The sequence below is a fragment of the Chinchilla lanigera genome, unplaced genomic scaffold, assembly GCF_000276665.1.
Source record: "Chinchilla lanigera isolate Chin_1 unplaced genomic scaffold, ChiLan1.0 scaffold00058, whole genome shotgun sequence".
NCBI lineage: Eukaryota > Metazoa > Chordata > Mammalia > Rodentia > Chinchillidae > Chinchilla > Chinchilla lanigera.
In genome coordinates, this window is record NW_004955459.1 from 449,036 (window position 1) to 466,893 (window position 17,858).

Consider the following 17,858-nt stretch of genomic DNA (forward strand, 5'->3'; position numbering starts at 1 on the left):
GCCAGGCAGGCGCTGTGCTGCTGAGCTAAATTTCCAGCCCCTTAAAACTAGATTTCTATCTCTCATCCTGTATAAAAAAAATTCAAAATGGATCATAGTCCTAAGTATCAGATTTAAAACTTTGAAAATGCTAAGAGAAAACATAGGGAAAACACTTGAAGTAACAGGTGCAGACAAAGCTTCCTGGCTAGGACTCCAATAATAGTACAGGTAATAATAGCAAGAATCAACAAATAGGACCACATCAAATTAAAGAGTTTCTGCACAGCAAGGGAAACAACTAACAGCAAAGAGAGCCTGCATAATGGGAGAAAAAGCTTAATCAATTTTCCTGTGGTCCTTATTTGTGTGCCAGATGGTTCCCCATGCTCGTATGTTTTACCTTTTATAAAACTATGCTTCTTTCACCATTTTGATTATCTTTATTTTAATTAGGCATTTTTATCTAAATTTAGTGTAATTATTGATGTGTTTGGATTTAGGTCTGCCATGTTATTTATTTTCCATCCTTTCCTTTTTATTGTCTTCTTTTGGATTATTTGGATTTTTTTCATTCATACTGAGTTTTTAACAATATTTTTCTGTGTGATAATTTTAGTAGTCACTTTAGGGATTAATACACACCCTGAGCTCTCAGTCTACTTAGAATTAATAATTTAGCATTTTGAGTGGAATGTACAAAGCTTCTGCCATATATGTTCCTTTAGCTTCTGCTATGGTCTGGATGTGGTTTGTCTTTGCTAAAACTCATGTTGAGGCTTTGTTCCCAATGTAATGATGTAGACAGGTGGAGGGACTAGAAGAGGCAGCTAGGTCATGGGGTACTTGACTCTCATGAAGGGAGTCATGTAGCTCTCCAAGAATGTGTTAGTTGCTGTGAGGTAATCAATGGAACAGATTGCATCATGGTCTCTGTCTCTCTGATATGTGCTCCCTTTCCACATGCACCCACTACCCTTTCTGCTTCTCCCCCATAATATGCCACAGCAGATACTGGCATTGTGCTCCTGGACTTCATAATTGTGAGCCGAAGTATACCTCTTTTCTTTATAAATCACCCAAGCCTCCAGTATTTTGTTATAGCAATAGGAAATGGGCTAATATACTTCCCATTTATGTTGTAGTTTCATGTACATTATATACATTGAACACCTTGTCAGATAATAGGAGTCTTGCTTTTAAATGTCATATTTGTTTAACACTTAAGAGAATACTGTTGTTCTGTTTATCCAGGTATTTACCATTTCCATTACTCTTCCTTTATTCCTGAAGTTTGACATTTCCTCATGTATCATTTCCTCTTTGTACAAAAATCTTTTTATGTTACCTTAGAAAAAGCCTGATGGTGTTGATTTCTCTCACTTTTTCCACATATAAGGGTGTGTGTATTTCTTCTTCATTTCCAAAGTGTAGTTTTGCTAGATATAGAATTCTGAGCTGACAGTGTTTCAGCACTTTGGAAGTAGTGTTCCACTTTTTCTTCTGTCCATGAAATATCGGCCACAATTGAATAATCATCCCCCTGTATCTGTCTTGATTCCAGCTGCTTTCTTTCCCTTTTCTAAACAAAAGAAGACAAGTCATTTGAAGGTGGGAGAAAGGTGGGGAGAGAGACATGGTACACAGAAAGAGAGCATGGAGTATTCAAAAGGGAAATGGTCGTGGATTTCTTATCTGCAGCTCCTTTTATTGAGATCCCTATCCTGGGTAGCCCCTGGAATCTGATTGGCTCCCTAGCTTCTCTTTCATCCTAACCTTGGATTTCTTCTGGTCTTGACTTTTCCCTGTCCTTCAGTTGAGGGTAAGATTATGGGTGGGGACTTATGGACAGGTAGTTTAAGTTTAAGGATTAAGGAAAGAGGAAGTTTGCAATTCTTATGTCAATCATGCTGCCTAGGAACTTCCTGTCCTGAATTTCTTCCTTATTCTTTGCCTTTGTCTTTCTAATTGCTTAAATCTAATTACTCAGGTCTGGCTTCAGAGGTCAGAGCTGCCTTATTAATTTTTAATAAAGCTCAATGAGGCCTTCATCCTATTTTTTCCCTATCTCTTGGGCCCCATCCCTATATTTCCCCCTCTGAGACAACCATCCAACTGCTGCTGGGGACATGGGTGATGGCTGAACTGGCTTCTTCGAGCTGAGTGGGGTGGTACTTGCAGAATAGCAGATGGAGGTCTTCAGCTGGGAAGCTCATCAGATGGGCCTTGGTGGAAAGAGTCTAGCAGCTTTACAACAGGTTTTGTGCATAGGATCACTTGAGTTCTATAGTTTCTAGGTGAGAATAAACAAGCTTTTACCAAGAGATGAGTGCACCTATGACCAAAACATGAGTGATAGAATAGAAAGGCAGGTTGGGAGCCACATAAAACACTGATTTTAAAGGATTGGAATAGCAGTTGTAACCATCCGGCCCTTAGTACTGTCAGCAGGGGGTCAGTGATTGAAGGCCCCTCTGTATGTCTAGCCTATATTGTTATTACTCATGCATATCTCTGGCTATGTCCTTCTGTTGTGGGGTGTTCAAGACCAAATTAAAGTGAGTCCTTTATCAATCATAATTTATGTCCTGATATATCAAGGTCAGTTACATTTCCTCAGGTACTGTTTTTGGGACCATAGTCAGACCCTCTTAGCTCTTTCAGTCCTTCCTCTGTCAGATGTATCATCTGCCAGGATGAGTTATGGTCCATCCTAGACCACATGGTTCTTAAAAGCAAGGGAACAATTTTCCCTTCAGTAACCCTCTGTCTAGCCTGATGCATAATGGTTGACTCCTGTCCTGGTTGGGGGCAGGGGGGTGGGTCCTAAACGATCTCCTTGTTCAGGAGGTTGTGTGACTCACCAAGGTTATAGGATCCTGAGGAAAGGTCCCTTCATACCCTGGGTCCTTGCTGACCTTGGAGGGCTAGGGAAATATTGGCTGTTCTCAGCCCAGTTTTCTTTTTAGTTTTGGTCTCCCAAACTTCAGTGGTTGAGCCACAGCAAGAAAAGAACAGTTAAATCAGTAGTATAGTGGGAGTAGTTAATTTTATGATTTTATCTAGATATCCAGCCTATATTATTTTCTCTCTGAAATGGTCCCCCTAACTATGCGAGGGGGCAAGGAGAGATGAACACTATGGCTACTCCAGCTGTTTTCAAGATTCTTTCATTTTCTCTAGTTTCCAGTGGTTTGTTTATGATATTTCTGGATACTGATTTCCCTGGGTTTTCCTGTATGAAATCTGCTGAGCTCTTGTATTTTTAAAGATTTTTTTTAATCATATCTGTGATGTTTTGGTAATTATTTCTGAGAATTATTTGGCACCAAACTTTCTCTTTTCCTCCTATAAGGATGGAGGAAATGACCAAATGTTACACTTTTTCTGTCCTGCAGCTCCCTAAGGCACTTTTTCTCCCTACTTTTTCTCTCATTCCTTTAGATTGGATCATTTCTATTGCACTATTTCAGGTTTACTAATTCTTCATCTCATTTCATAACTGAACTCTGCCAGTGAATTTTTTATTTCCTTTATTACATTTTTTAGTTTAGTATTTCTATTCACTCTTTTTTGTATCCATTTGGCTGTTCTTATTTCCCGTTCACTTCAACAGTGTCACCTTTACTTCTTAGAGCATGGTTAAAAGTAAGGTGCTTTATATTTCTGTATGACAATTCTAACAACTGTGTCATCTTGGTATTGGCACACTTTGTCTTTTCCCTTGAAAATGGAGATGTTACAGCTCTTTGCATAATGAGTGATTTTAGATTATATCCTGGACATTCTGAATATCATGTTAGGAGATTTTAAGTCTTGTTTAGTTCCTCTGAAAATAATTATCAAGTTTTTCAGCAATTAAACCAGTTCAGTTCAGGTACAAGTTCTTGCTGGCTTTGTGGGACTGTTTCTTAGGTCAGTTCAGATTTCCAGATGCCTGCAATGATTCTAGATAACACAGATCGCAGTGGCCAGTCTAGGACCTGTCAAGCATTTTACCCCATCATTCAGTTCTCAAAGACATCAGTCTACTGCAGGTAGATCCACTTGTGCACAGTTTAAATGTAAGTCCAGGAGTCCATACACAACACTGCAGGATCATTTTCTTCAGCATACTCTCTTTATACTTCTAAACACGTCCTAGTGATCAGGAGCCCTTTTAGCCCTGGTCTCTTGTCTAGATAGCTGAAGCGTTGTTTTTCTCACTTTGCCACACACTTCTTGCACTTTGCCTCTGGAGCCAAGTAATAGGAGAACAGAGAAAAAGTAAAGAGGTTTCTCCCCACTACCCTTGTACCTCAGTTACTCTGGTCAGAGAGAATTCTTCTCCCTCAGGGTTTTAAGTGCCTGCTTGCCACCACTGCCCAAGGGCTGGGATGGGGAAAGCAGCATTGAAATACCCAGTATTTTCTCCATCCCCCTCTGCTCCTGGGATCCCTTCCCCTCTTCAGAGCAGAGAGGGCTTCTTTAGGAGGCTGTTTGGTCCATGACCAGTTTCAAACTGCTGTTTTCAGGTAGGGGTTACCATAGGAAGTACAAAACAGGAGACACTACAGGATCAGGGTAAGCTCTCAACCCACCTGCTGCCATTCATTTTCAGAGTCCTCAGATAGCAGATCTATTCAATTTGTCCAAAGATTTTGGTTGCATTCAAGTGAAGGAGATGGAGTAGAGTACACTAGTCCATTATAAGCCTTCTTTATATATTTGTTTCTCTAGCAATTACTAAAATAATTATCTAAGCACTGTTTGCTTAGTAGTGTGAAGAATACAAAAGTTAAAGGAAAGAGAACAAGTTTTTCTATGAATATATACCATGATTTTTAAGTCAATACAATAATCTTATAAAGTAGAAAAAGAAATGGAAGAGGCCAAGTTTATCTCTGGACAATGAGAAGATAAAGAAAAGAACAATAGCCCTTCTTTTCCCACCACGCTGTGCAACTCTATCATCCTAACTGTTGGAAGAGTAGTGTCCATTTCATTTTTTTTTCTTTCTTATTTCTTGAGACAAGATCTTGCTATGTAGTGTAGGCTAACCTTGTACTCACTTACGTAGCACAGGCTGGCCCTGAACTCACAATGATCCTCCTGCCTCAGCCTCCTAAATTCTGTGATTGCAGGTGTGCACCACTACACCCGGCTTTAGTGTCATTCCATAACTATGAGGTGCTATAGCCCTCATAGTTGCATTTTAATTAAGTTGCATTTTAATTAAGTACCCCATATATAATCTACCTGAGCTAAAACCAACTGACTTGCTTTTGGGAAAGTATCAGGCTGTATGGCTGACTAGCTAGGGAATACCTGGGTGTCTGAAACCTCAGTGGTCTTCATTTCACATTACAGAATTGCAGCCCATCCTGCCAGGGTTGCACATCTGACTCCAGAAGAAGCTTCTCTCAAGGATTCGGAGTGCATAGCACCTCTTGGAGCTGTGTGCATCTTGGCTGTGTGCTCTGTCCACAGGAAAGGTCCTGAGGAATTAGAAAAATTAAGAGGTGGCCAGGACAGCCTGTCATGTGTTCTCTTCATCCACCTTCTCTGCCTCTGCTCCTCTCTTCTCCCAGTGCTGGAGGAAGACTGTGGCCTCTCCAGAGTCTCTGCATCTCTTGAGAAGAAGCTGTGTGCTGTCCCAGAGTGCCCCCACAGGACTGAACCACACAGACTGGCCAGAGCATACAGCTGATGCTGGTGAGTTGCTTGCCTCTTATCTTATATACTTGGTGCCTGGCAAGGAGGACAGGAGTATTTGTGGTGGTTATGTCTCATTGTCTGGCAAAAGTAGTGTGTAGATGAAAGAGACAAACAAGTGTCTCAGTCTTTGAATTAGAAAGAATGCTTGGTATCCAGAGTAGGGGACTTTTTAGAACTGGCTTATTGCTCAGTAGCGCTGCAAATAAGGTTGTTTTGTTTTGTTTTGTTTATGAATACCAGGAATCAAACTCAGGATCTTGCATTTGCCAGGCAGGCGCTGAGCCACTGAGCTACATCCCTGGTCCATAAGATTATTTTGGAGGTTGTTCCAGGTTCCTGTTTAAATCCTTTCAACATAGCTGAAGCCAAAACAGAAAAGATGAGTTTTCCTCCAATGTATGCCATGAGTTCAGTCTACTACAAACGGGTTGAGGGATAGCTCAGTAGTAGAGTGTTTTCCTAGAATGTATGAGGCCCTGGGTTCCATCTCCAACACCAAAGAGGTTGAAAGAAAGAAGGAAAGAAAGGAAGGAAGGAAGGAAGGAAGGAAGGAAGGAAGGAAGAAAGAAAGAAAGAAAGAAAGAAAGAAAGAAAGAAAGAAAGAAAGAAAGAAAGAAAGAAAGAAAGAAAAAGAAAGAAAGAAAACAAACCTTGGAGGGTGCTGAAGGTAGTCCCAGCAGAAAGCTCTGCCTCTTTGTTAGAATATTTTCTCCACATCCAGCTGGATGTCCAAGAGGTAACATAAGGCTGAAAGGACCTGCTGCCCTCTGTCTGCAAGTTGGTGCCCAGCATAAAGTCCACCACATTTGCTCTGTGGAGCCAGCAGGGCCAACAGTGACCTGTGAGCTCCAGTATGGCACATCACATGCCACTTCTACACCACTGGAGCTTTGGAAGTGTCTGCAAAATTTTCCCCAGGAATTTTCCCACCACCCTTTAGTCATACGGTTATTACACAAACTGTAGGTCATCTCTTTTTTCAAACCAAATACATATTTGTTATGTCTTGTGCTGGTTCCATTTTCTCATACTAGTAAAGGGTTTTCCTAGTATTTTTACAGCTTTATTGAGATACAGTTTATCCATTTAACATGTACAACTTAGTAGGCTTTGAGATATTCACAGATATGCAATCATCACCGAAGTCATTTTAGAACATTTTCAACATTTCATAAACCCTGTATGTTTTAGTGGTTACCTCCTCCTACAACTCCCCAAGTCTCTACACTCCTCCACCTCCATTCTGAGGAACCACAAGTCTACTTTCTGTATAGCTTCCTTATTCTAAATTTGCACATGAATAGAACTGTATAAGATCTTGTCTTTTGTAGCTGCAGTCTTTCAGCTAGTAAAAATTTTAAGGCTCCTCGGGTAAGTTTTCTTTATCTTAATAACTAAGTGGGGATTAAATTTCAACACATAAATCCTTGGAGGACCAAAGCAAATGGTCTTGGCACTCTCACTGAATATAAAGTGAACACACATGTATGAGTTTGGGTTTGGTTCTGAACTGTTAGTTGTATTCCATTTACCTACAGAAATTTATTTTTTCACATTTCTAGAGACTAGAAGTTCAAGAGTAACATGCTGAAATCTTTGCCTTCTGGTGTTGGTGTCTTCATGGCTCACAGCTGCCTTCCTTTTTTTACATGTCCATTTCTGTGTGTGCATCCACATCTTTGCCAGTGTTTGGTAGAACTATTTAATGAAGCCATTTTTTTCTCTGTATGTGGGTCTGTGATTCAGCTTCTTCATTTGTTATAGATCTGTTCTAATAGTCTGAATTTCTTCTTGGGTGAGTTTTAGTTGCATATGTCTTTCTAAAACATTTGTCCATTTCATCTAAGTCATCTAATTTGTTGGTGTTGCGGTTTGGGGTCTTTGCCAGAGGAACAATATACAGGACACATTTTTTAAGATTATTTATTAACAGTCACCCAAAGAATCATATACAAGAGAGTGCATGAAATCTGTCCACACACTAAAGACCAAAGAATCCAGCTGAGGACCTGAATCCCATGATAATGTCCTACATGAATTCAGCTGAAAACCTAGAGCCCATAACAATGCCTTGCATGAGTCCAGCTGGAGGCCTAGAGCCCATGACAATCTTTCATGCAGGTCTGTTTCACTGATCTGCGCTGGGAAGGCCCAAAGGTCAGTGGTGGAATCTAGGAAGTCTGTGCCAGCGGGATGAAGGATCTGTGCTAGCAAGCTGAGGGATCTACACTGGAGCCAGGAAGCAATGCTCAAAATAAGAACGAGAACTCCCCCCAAAATACCATAGCCATCCTCAGCAACAGTGAGGTCCCAAGCTCCTCCAATGATCAGAACAGCTGAGTTCCCAGCACGAAAGCCAATGCAACAAGCTTCTCCAGGAGACTGAGCAGTGCACCATCTTCCCCTCCAGAGCCAGGAAGCGATATTCAGAGTGGGGACCAGAGCTCCCCCAAAGTGAATCAAAGCCATTCTCAGTGACAATAAGGTCCCAAGCTCCTTGGAGGATGAAAACAGCTAAGTTTATCAGGAAAGATGGGTATTACAATCTCCCCCAACAGAACCAATAGCTCCTTACAGCTTCTCTCAGCTTCCAACAGACTCCCAACAGCTTCTGCCAGCTCTCAACAGCCTAACTTCTTCTCCAGTTCTGTCTCTTATGCTGCTGGCAACAATCCTTAGGTGGGCCTCCCACACCCAGTACCATGCTTATTAAGTTCAGCTGGGTGTTACAAGTTGACCACTAGTTGTCAACCCACCACAGCTGGCATCCAATTATAGATTTTTTTATAATCTTTATTTCTGCAAAGTCAGTAGTAATTCTTTCTTCTTTAGGAAAGAGTAGGAAAGGTTTATTGGGGAATAGGAATAGCTTCTGAGAGACACAAGGGGTCCCAAGTAATTGCCTATCATTTTTAATTTTTAAACAAATACATTGAAACATAAAAGTTATACATATTTATTGGGTAACATATGATATTTTGATGCATGTATATGTATAATTCTATCAGTTAAATAAGGTTAAATACATCTCATCAGACAGTCATCAATTTTTATGGTAAAAACACTCAAAGTCTTTTCTTCTAGCTTTTTGAAATATGTAGCACACAGCCATTATTTACAGCTACCTTACTGTGCAGCAGCACACTGGAACTTACTTCCCATCCTCAGTAACCACCATTTTGCTCTGAAATTCCATAAGAGCAACTTTTTTATAGTCCACATATGAGAGACATCATGTAGTACTTCCTTTTCTTTCTGTGCCTGTCTTACTTAATACAGTGATTGCCAATTCCATGTATTTTGTTGCAAATGGCAAGGTTTCATTCTCTTTATAGATCAACTCTATAGCTAAGTATTCCATGGTATGTATGCATGTATGTGTGTGTGTGTGTGTGTGTATGTGTGTGTGTATATATATATATATTTCTTTATCCATTTACATCTTCTTTATCCATTCTTTATCAGCTTGTGGAAATTAGGTTGTTTTCATTTCTTGGTTACTGTAATGCTGATATAATCACTAGAGCACAGATGTCTCTGATATACTGATTTCACATCTTTTGGATATATCAGTGGTACGGCTGGATCATATGGCAGTTCTGTTATTAATTTGATAAATATCCATACTATTTTACACCATAACTCTATTAATTTATGTTCCTACCAACAGTGTGCACAGATTCTTTTTTTCCATATTCTCATCAGCACTTATCTCTTGTCTCTTTGATAAGAGACATGTCATTATTTTGAAGTGAGGTGATATCTTATGGGTTTTATTTGCATTTCCTCAATGATTAGTGACATTTAGCATTTCTTTATATGCTAATTGGCCATTTACATATCTTCATTTGAGGAATGTGTCTACTACTCATTTTTAAAACCATGTTACTTATGTTTTTACTACTGAGTTTTTTCAGCTCCTTATATATTCTGAATATTAGCCTCTTGTAGGAGTACAGTTTGCAAATATTTTCATCTGTTGTATAGGCTGTCTCTACTCCAGTGTCTTCTCTCATTTCCTGTTTTAGTGATTTGAATTGCCTTCTCTTCTTGGTTAAGTCAATTAAGGATCTATCCATTTTGTTGAGCTTTTTAAAGAATCAGCTTTTGGTCTCATTGATTTTTCTCTATTCTCTCTCAGTTTCCACTCTAATTTTTATGCTATGTTTTCTATTTGTTTTATATTTAATTTTGATTTTTTACAGCATCATAAGGTGGAGGTTCAAATGACTTGGTATCTTTCTTCTTTCTTAAACTATCCATTTACAGTTATAAATTTTCATATCAGCACTGCTTTTTCTGGGTCCTATAAGGTTCTGTCTTCATTTTTATTTATCTCAAGGTATTTTCTGATTTTTCTTTTGATTTCTCCTTTAACTGATTGGCTGTTAAAGAATTTGTTATTTCCCTGTTATTGCTCTTGTACTTATTTCTAATTTCTCTGTCATTCTTCCTGTTTTTCCTATTATTAATTCCCACTGAGAATAGAGAACACATTTTTTATAATTTCTGTCCTTTAATTTTTTTAAAAAAATTAAATTTATTAGCACATGTTTGTAGTACATAATGTTTACATTCCTTGTGGGAAGTTGGTACATGTACATAGCACATCTTAACTCATTGTTTAACCCCCTTCTTTTTTGGGTACTTGTTTGCAGTACATAATGTTTACAATCCTTCTGTGGAGTTGCTGCTCATATGTGTAGTTTATCTGTCTATTATTGAAAGTTGAGTATTAAAATCTCTGTTACTGTTGAACTGTGTACCCTTCATTTCAGTCAGATTTTGATTTATGTACTTTGGTGCCCTGTTAGGTGATATGTCTGTCACTGTTATATTTTCCTGATGGATGAACACTTTAAATTTGTTACAAAATGTGCTTCCTTAGCTCCAATGGCTATTTTTTGTCCAAAACTATTTTATCTGATACCAGTATAACTACTCAAGCTTTTGTTTCTTGCTGTTTGCATATACATTTCTTTCAATTGTTTTACTTTCAATTTGTCTTTGAATCTGAAGTGACTCTTGTAGGAAACAAAACAGTTGGATAATGTTTTTTTTTAAATTCAATGTGACACTCTACTTTTTGTCTGGATTGCTTATTCAGATAGTATTATTATTTGTATTACTGGTTTTATATGTACCATTTTACTTTTTGTTTTCTATGTATCTTATTGTGTTTTTATCTTTATTCCTCTTTTCTGTTTTCTTTGACACTGAGTGAATAGTTCTAATGTGATATCCTAATATCATTAATGATTCAACTTCAGATTATTCTATCATCAATCATCATTTTTAACCCATAACAGCTCTTCTCCCACCCAACTCCTTTATGCTGTCACTAGAAGATAGATGCTATACATGATATATATGGCACAATACTATATTATATGCAAATTATTTTATATAGTTGCTTTTAAATAAGTGAAAAGGAGAAAAATAAGAATTGATAGTCTCTTTAATAACTACATAATGATCTTTTCCTGTGCCCTTTCTGCATTCATGTAGATTCAAATTATCATCTAGGATCACTTGTGTCTAGTCTGAAAAACTCCCTTTAGTATTTCATGTAAGTTGGTGTCTGCTAGCAACAAATCCTCTTCATTTTTGTTTAGTTAGGAAAGTATCTGGCTTTCATTTTTGAAAGATAGCTGTGCTGCATAAAGGATTCTTGCTCTTTTTTAGTGTTTATGTTAATCCACTGCCTTCTCACTTTTGAATAGTTGCTTCCAAGAAATCAGCTATTAATATCATGGAAAAAAAGTTGTATTAGCCTTCCTGTTACTGGAATAAAATACCTTATATCTGCAAGTTAAAGAGATTTGTTTGGGGTTACTGTTTCAGAGAGTTGAATCCATGATCAGCTGACCCCAAAGCAGAAACAGCATGGCAGCAGAAAGCTGCTTGATCCATGGCAGCTGAGTACAGAGAGAGAGAAGGGGCCCAGGACAAGAACAAATTCATCTAGATTACACAGCCTATGACTCACCTTCCCCAACCAGGTCCTACCTCCTAACAGCACATTCAGGTATGAACTTAGCAATGGGCTAATCCAACAATGAGTTTTGAACCCCACGATCCAGTCAGCTTCCAAAAGCCCTACCAAATGAACACAGGAGACTTTTGGGGAACATTTTAGAACTAAACCATAATATTACAACCCTCACCATAAAAGGCCCATGCCTGTCTTACTAAGCGATATGTATTTTGTCCTTCTTCAAAAGTAACCACAGTCTGAACATTTTCAGCACTGCTCAACTGTCCAAGTCCAAAGTCTCCTCTGAGACTCAGGGCAAACTCTTTAACTGTGATCCCCTATAAAATTCAAAAAGATAGTTAACTACTTCCAACATCAGTGAATACCTAAAAAGCAATAGAAATCAAGACTCAGGAAGGCAGCTATATTATGATTCTCCAGAGAGAAAACTGATAGGGTGTATACATATACAGTAAAAGGTTTATTTTTTAAGTGGTTCATGGGATTATAGAAGCTGTCTAGTCCAAAAGCTGTGAATTAACCTGGCAATCTGGAGACACAACAAAATTCATATTGCAGTTCAAACCAATATTAATCATGGTTTTTATTTTCTATATTTTATGATAGTTTGACATTTTGGGGGACCTGACAGGCAGAGAAGAGAATACTTCTCCAGAAGTTAGTTAACAATTTGGCCATTGAACATGCCATATACAAAATAATTCTGGGTCCATACCCCCAAACATTTCCTTTACTCATATTCAAACCAATATTTTCTCTGGTCTAAATTACCCATGGCCAGGTACTGGACACAGATGCCACTTTCACTAGTCAGCTTTCTGTTGCTGGGGCAATATAATGATATGCACAATTTAGAGGAGATTTATTTTGGCTCCTTGTTTAAGGCATTTCAGTTCATAGTCAGTTATCTCTAAGGCAGAAATAGCAGGGTGGAGGAAAGCTGGTCACCTCAAAGGCAGCTAGGAAATAGAGATCAGAGGAAGAGCCCAAGAGGAAGGGACCAGGGAACAGATACAGTCCCCAAAGTCATCCCCTATAACCCACCTAGACATGTCCAGAATGGGACTTTACTACTCCCCCGGGCATCCCTCAAATCAATCAAGTTGACAAAATGATTAACTATCACAAGTCCATCCCTTGTTGATTTGATGCCCAAAAACATCTCCTAAACCAAACTTTGTCTCCAAATAAAGACAATGTCATAATTCACCTTAACATGATGTAACTACACTCTGTACAACCAAAAACATGCTAATTCCTTCCCCAAAGTCTTAATAGTTCCAGCATTGCTCAAAAGTCCAAGTCTAAAATATCCTCTGAAACTCAAGACAAACTCTTAGCTGTGAGCCCCTGTAAAAATTTAAAAATAATAAAAAACAAGTTACTCTTATAACTTTTAACAGATAGTAAAATGATTTGAAACTGTGTAAAAAAAAAAAAAAACAAAACAAATTACATGCTGCCAAAATACAATGGCACAGAATAAATGTTCCCATTCTAAAAGGGAGGTATGAGGGAATAGAAAGTAGTGGAACCAAAGCAAGACCCAAACCCAAAAGGGTAAACATTCATTCTAAACATTAACTCCTGTTAATCAACAGGAGTTAATGTTTAGAGTTCCATCTCTAACATCCAGGGCACAATGTGATGAGATGTGCCAAATGGATTGTGCAGCCCCACTCCAATGGCCTTCCTGGCTGCAGCATACATGGCTTCTCTCTTGAGCTGGCTTTGCTTGCTGCCTGCAGCTTTCCTGAAATGGTCCACATTCCTGGCATCATCAACTTCCTGGGGTCTCCACTAAAACTCTTCACTCTACTTCATGCATTGTCCTCTCTGGGGCTACTGGCAGGGACTGTGACCATACCATACCACATTGCCTGGCCTCCCAGGCTTTTCCCTGAAACCCGGGTGAAGCGTCCATGACCTTATAACTCTTGCATTCTGCATGCTGGTAAAACCAGCACCACCTGGATGATACCATAGTCTGATCAGCAGTAGCCAGGGCCCTCCTAGTCCATGGCTGTGGAGTCCTTTGAATGTCTGGATGGCTAAACAGTGGGTATGGGGGAATACTTCTATAGGTGTTTGAGTGCGCAGGGTGCCTTGGATTCTTTTTCCTCAAAATAGTCTTTCTAACCATTTTACACTTTTACACCTTGTTGTAGTTACTTTTCTCATTGCTGAGACGAAACACATGATAACCAAAGTTAAAGGAGGAAAGGTTTATTTGATTTATAGTTTTTAGAGGTTTCAGTCCATAGTCAGCTAGTTTCAAGGCAGCGTGACATGGCAGAGGGGCATCACAGAGGATAAACAGTTCATACAGACAGAAGACAGCCAAAGCAACAAGCGAGCAAGCTCAAGCAACCTTAGTAGCTTCTTTCTGCCGCTTTTATATTCTATCTAGGCTACTGGGTTTACAGCGGGTGCCAAACCTATCAGCGTACTGATTCAGTAACCATACACCCTTAATCCCAGCATCACACACTCTACCTCTAAAAAAGCCACCTCTGAAAAACCCCCACTTATGACTGAGGAGGCTTTTGGGGAGACATCTAGACTCAAGCCATAACATACCTGAATAAACAATGGGCAGGGTCTGGCCAATTCCTGAGATGCTCTCAAGGCATCTTTCTATTGTCCTGTGGCAATGCAGTTGGCCTCTTTTTAATGGGGTTAATTTGTTCAGCAACCACACTTTCCGTGCCTCTAACTTTACATGAATGAGCTTCCTTTCTGGCCAAACTGCATATGTTTCAAAATTTTGCTCTACTTTTTACTCCCAACTCTCATTGTAAATCTAGCTGAAAGTAGCCAACAGTACCCATGTCACAGCCTGAAAGTTAGGCTGCCTTGAAACTTCCTCCACCACATCAATTAGTCTGCCACTTTTAAATGCAGCCTCAGACAAAATCTTAGGACATGAGCAAAATGAAAATAAGTTCTTTGCTTGAATGTAAAATAATGACATATGGCCTGATTTCCATAGAGTCCTCATTCTCATCTGAAATCTCACGAGTCAGGCCTTTACTGTCAATATCCCTATCAGCATTCTGGCCTGAGGTCCAAGAAGAATCAAACTGTGCATATATCATTCCACAGCATCTCTATCCCACATCTCGAAATCATTTGAGACTCTTCCTACAAAGTAGTTTCAAAAGCTTCTGAATCACATGGTCAGTTATAGTCACAGCAATGACCACACTTCTCAGTATCAGTTATTTTTGTTAATCACCCTTCTGGTTTCTGGGACAAAATATCTGACACCTATAACTTACAGAGATTTATTTTGGATCCACAGTGTCAAAGGGTTCAGTCCATGGTTTTCTCCTTGTCTTTTACTTCACTCCTAGCCTTTTTAGTATGATGTTTGTTTGTAGGTCTCTGTGTTTATCTTAGTTGGAAATCTTTAGCTTCCTGGATGTGTAGATCATTGTTTCTCAATACATCTTGGGTGTTTTTCATTATTTCTTCAATATTTTTCCTTCTCTGTTCCCTCTCTCCTTTCTTTCTGGTATTTCCATTATGCTTATGTTGGTGCATTTAATCTCCCACATTCCCTAAGGCTCTATTCATTTGTTCTTTCTCTGTTTTTTGGCAACATAATTTCTTATTAAGCCACCTTTAAGTTTGGCAATTCTTTCTTTCACTTCTTCAAGCCTACTATTAAGAAATTTTAGAATTTACTTCAGTTATTATACTTTTTAACTCCAGAATTTTCATTTGGCTCTTTTCAATCATTCCTATTCCTGTTTTTATATTCTCTCTTTGACACTGTCATAATACTTTCTTCTAATTGTAGTTTCCTTAGTTCTGTGGACATGTTTATAGTGACCATTTTCAATTATTTTTCTGATACATCTGACGTCAGGGGTCACTCTCACAAGCAGTCTCTACTGCCTATTTTTTCCAGTGTATGGGTAATAATTTTGTTTGTGTATCTCATAATTTTTGGTTGAAAACTCAATATTTTAGATAATATATAATGGCAACTCAGTATTGCTCCTGATCTACAGGCCTGGTATTGTTATTTGCTTGTTTAGTCAACTAGGAGAATTGTTTTAGTGACATAGCCCTCCCTAGTGTTGAGGTTCCAATATGCTGAGATGTAGCTTTGCATATGCCACAGCTACCCTGGCCAACAGTGGATTTGCAGAAGCTTCCTGACTGTCTCTCTGAGCCTGCCATGTGTTTACACTCTAATAGGCAGACAACTGCAGTATTATTTCCAATATTGTCCTGGGACATTAATTGCTCTACAAACTAATACAGACAAATTCTGGCTGACTTGAAAGAATGCTTTTTAAGTCATTTGGTATTTGTCTGACCCAACTGTCTTTATTGTAGTTCTCTCCTGCAAACTAATGGGGTTCACCTGGGGCCGGATCTTCCTTACATCCAATCTCCTCTCTATCCCATTCACACAGCCTCCACTGTTCTTGAAAGCACCCTCAGGTTTAAGTTTCTCTGTACTGTTACAAATGAGGTCAGTTCCTTTGGGAAGAAATTTGGTGCTGTTGTATAGCCTTCCCCCTCCCCCCGGCAGAATCTTGAGGGCTCTAAATCTAGGAGTGAAAACAGTGGCAAGCATCTGAGTGTGACTCAGTAGAACTCTTGGGGAAAGAGAGCAGCAGCTAAAGTCCTCACCTTGCCTCTCCCAGCCTGGAACCACAGCTCCACAAGCAGACAGAATGGGCTATCCAAGACTCAGTTTTCTCAGTGGGCCAAAGAAGAGTCACCCAGGACTTTACTTCAGCAGAAGGTAGCTGGGGTAGGATGGGAAATGCCGACATCCTCTGACCAAAAGGAAGCTGGATGGGAAAGGAGCCCTGTGTTGCTGATGGCAGCCCCGGGGAAAGGACTCTCTCCCTTGCCCAGCTGTGAGGGCAGAAGGAAGGTCTGGTCTTGGCTCACATACCACAGGCTCTTGCCTTCCTCAACTGAGCCTCCTACTCAGTTGTCACTGATTTTCTTGATTAGATGTTTGTTTGGTGTTCAGTCTTGGGACCATTCCATGGATTTTAACTTTTACTAGTTTCATTGGGGAATTGGGTCACTGGACTTCCTCTTGCTGTTCTACCCTGAGCAGATCTCAGTTTTCTCTATTTTTACAACCTGTTGGGGTGATTTCAATGAGACTCTTAGAGGAGATAAGCTGGATGACTACACTTTTATTGTATTACATCTAAATCCCTTTCTTACACTCACTCCTTATATCCCTAGAAGCTAACACTGAACGTAGTCGTTTCAGCGTTGCTTGTCAATATTATTGATGATATTCCAGCAGGAAGTATCTGGGAATCCTGAAACCGGGAAGGAAGGTAACCAAGAGTTCTGGCATGTCCAAAACATGGACGCTTAACAGCGGAACTAGTTCCATCACTTTCTGGATATGTGACCCTGGCTTATTTTAAGCCTCAGTTAAAACGAACTATAAAATGGATCTAATAAAACTACATATCAGGTAAAGTTTTGGAGATTCAATAGCATACATAAAGGACTTAACACTACATATATGCCTAATAAATACCATCCAGTACTTTAAATAGTGGTAGGTACTGTTGTATATTCACCTATCACCTCATTTAGTCCCCACTGGAATCCTGAAAGTGCCCTTATAGTCTTGTCTGCCGAGTGAAAGAGAAAGATGCTCAAGGTTAAGAAACTTCTCCAAAACCACAAACAGGCAGAACCAGAGCTTGAACCCAGATCGGTCTGGCTTTAAGCTTCTTTCTATTCAGCATTGTTCAGGAAACTCAAACAGGGTGGATTAGGAGAGACAGGACCAAAGCAGATCCCTAGGCTTAGATAAACCAGCCCCTGGTTACCAGCGCAGAGGAGACATCTCTGGGAAGATGCAGAGTTCCTTATGCTACCGACCTGGAAGCGTGGGCTGTGGCTCCCTAATCACCTCAAACCACTAGTGAGCGCGCTCCTCCTCCTGCTGCTGCTCCTGCCCCTGCTCCTGCCGCTGCTCCTACACCTGCAGTCCGCAGAGGTAGGGTCGAGGGTGCAGAGGCCGGCACTCCGTGCCAGACGCCGCAGCACCGCCGCGGGCCGAGGTCCCCGCACCCCGCACAGGACCGTAAGCCCGTGGAGAGGGCGCCGACCCCCCTCACCTCCACGTCGCTCCCCGCACCCCGCCGCCTTCGTCCTCCCGCGTGCCGACGCTGCCCGCCGC

General features: G+C 39.9%; 1 protein-coding gene across 3 annotated transcripts in view; it reads left to right on the top strand.

Moving 5' to 3' along the window:
* Arhgef4 (Rho guanine nucleotide exchange factor (GEF) 4) overlaps nucleotides 1–17,858 on the top strand; it is a 212,426-nt gene that overhangs the window by 127,353 nt on the left and 67,215 nt on the right. For all 3 annotated transcript variants that reach the window (XM_005397550.2, XM_013521054.1, XM_005397549.2), the window contains exon 4: nucleotides 5,550–5,673. In XM_005397550.2, the coding sequence (XP_005397607.2) occupies nucleotides 5,550–5,673 (124 nt within the window). The remainder of the gene's footprint in view (nucleotides 1–5,549; nucleotides 5,674–17,858) is intronic.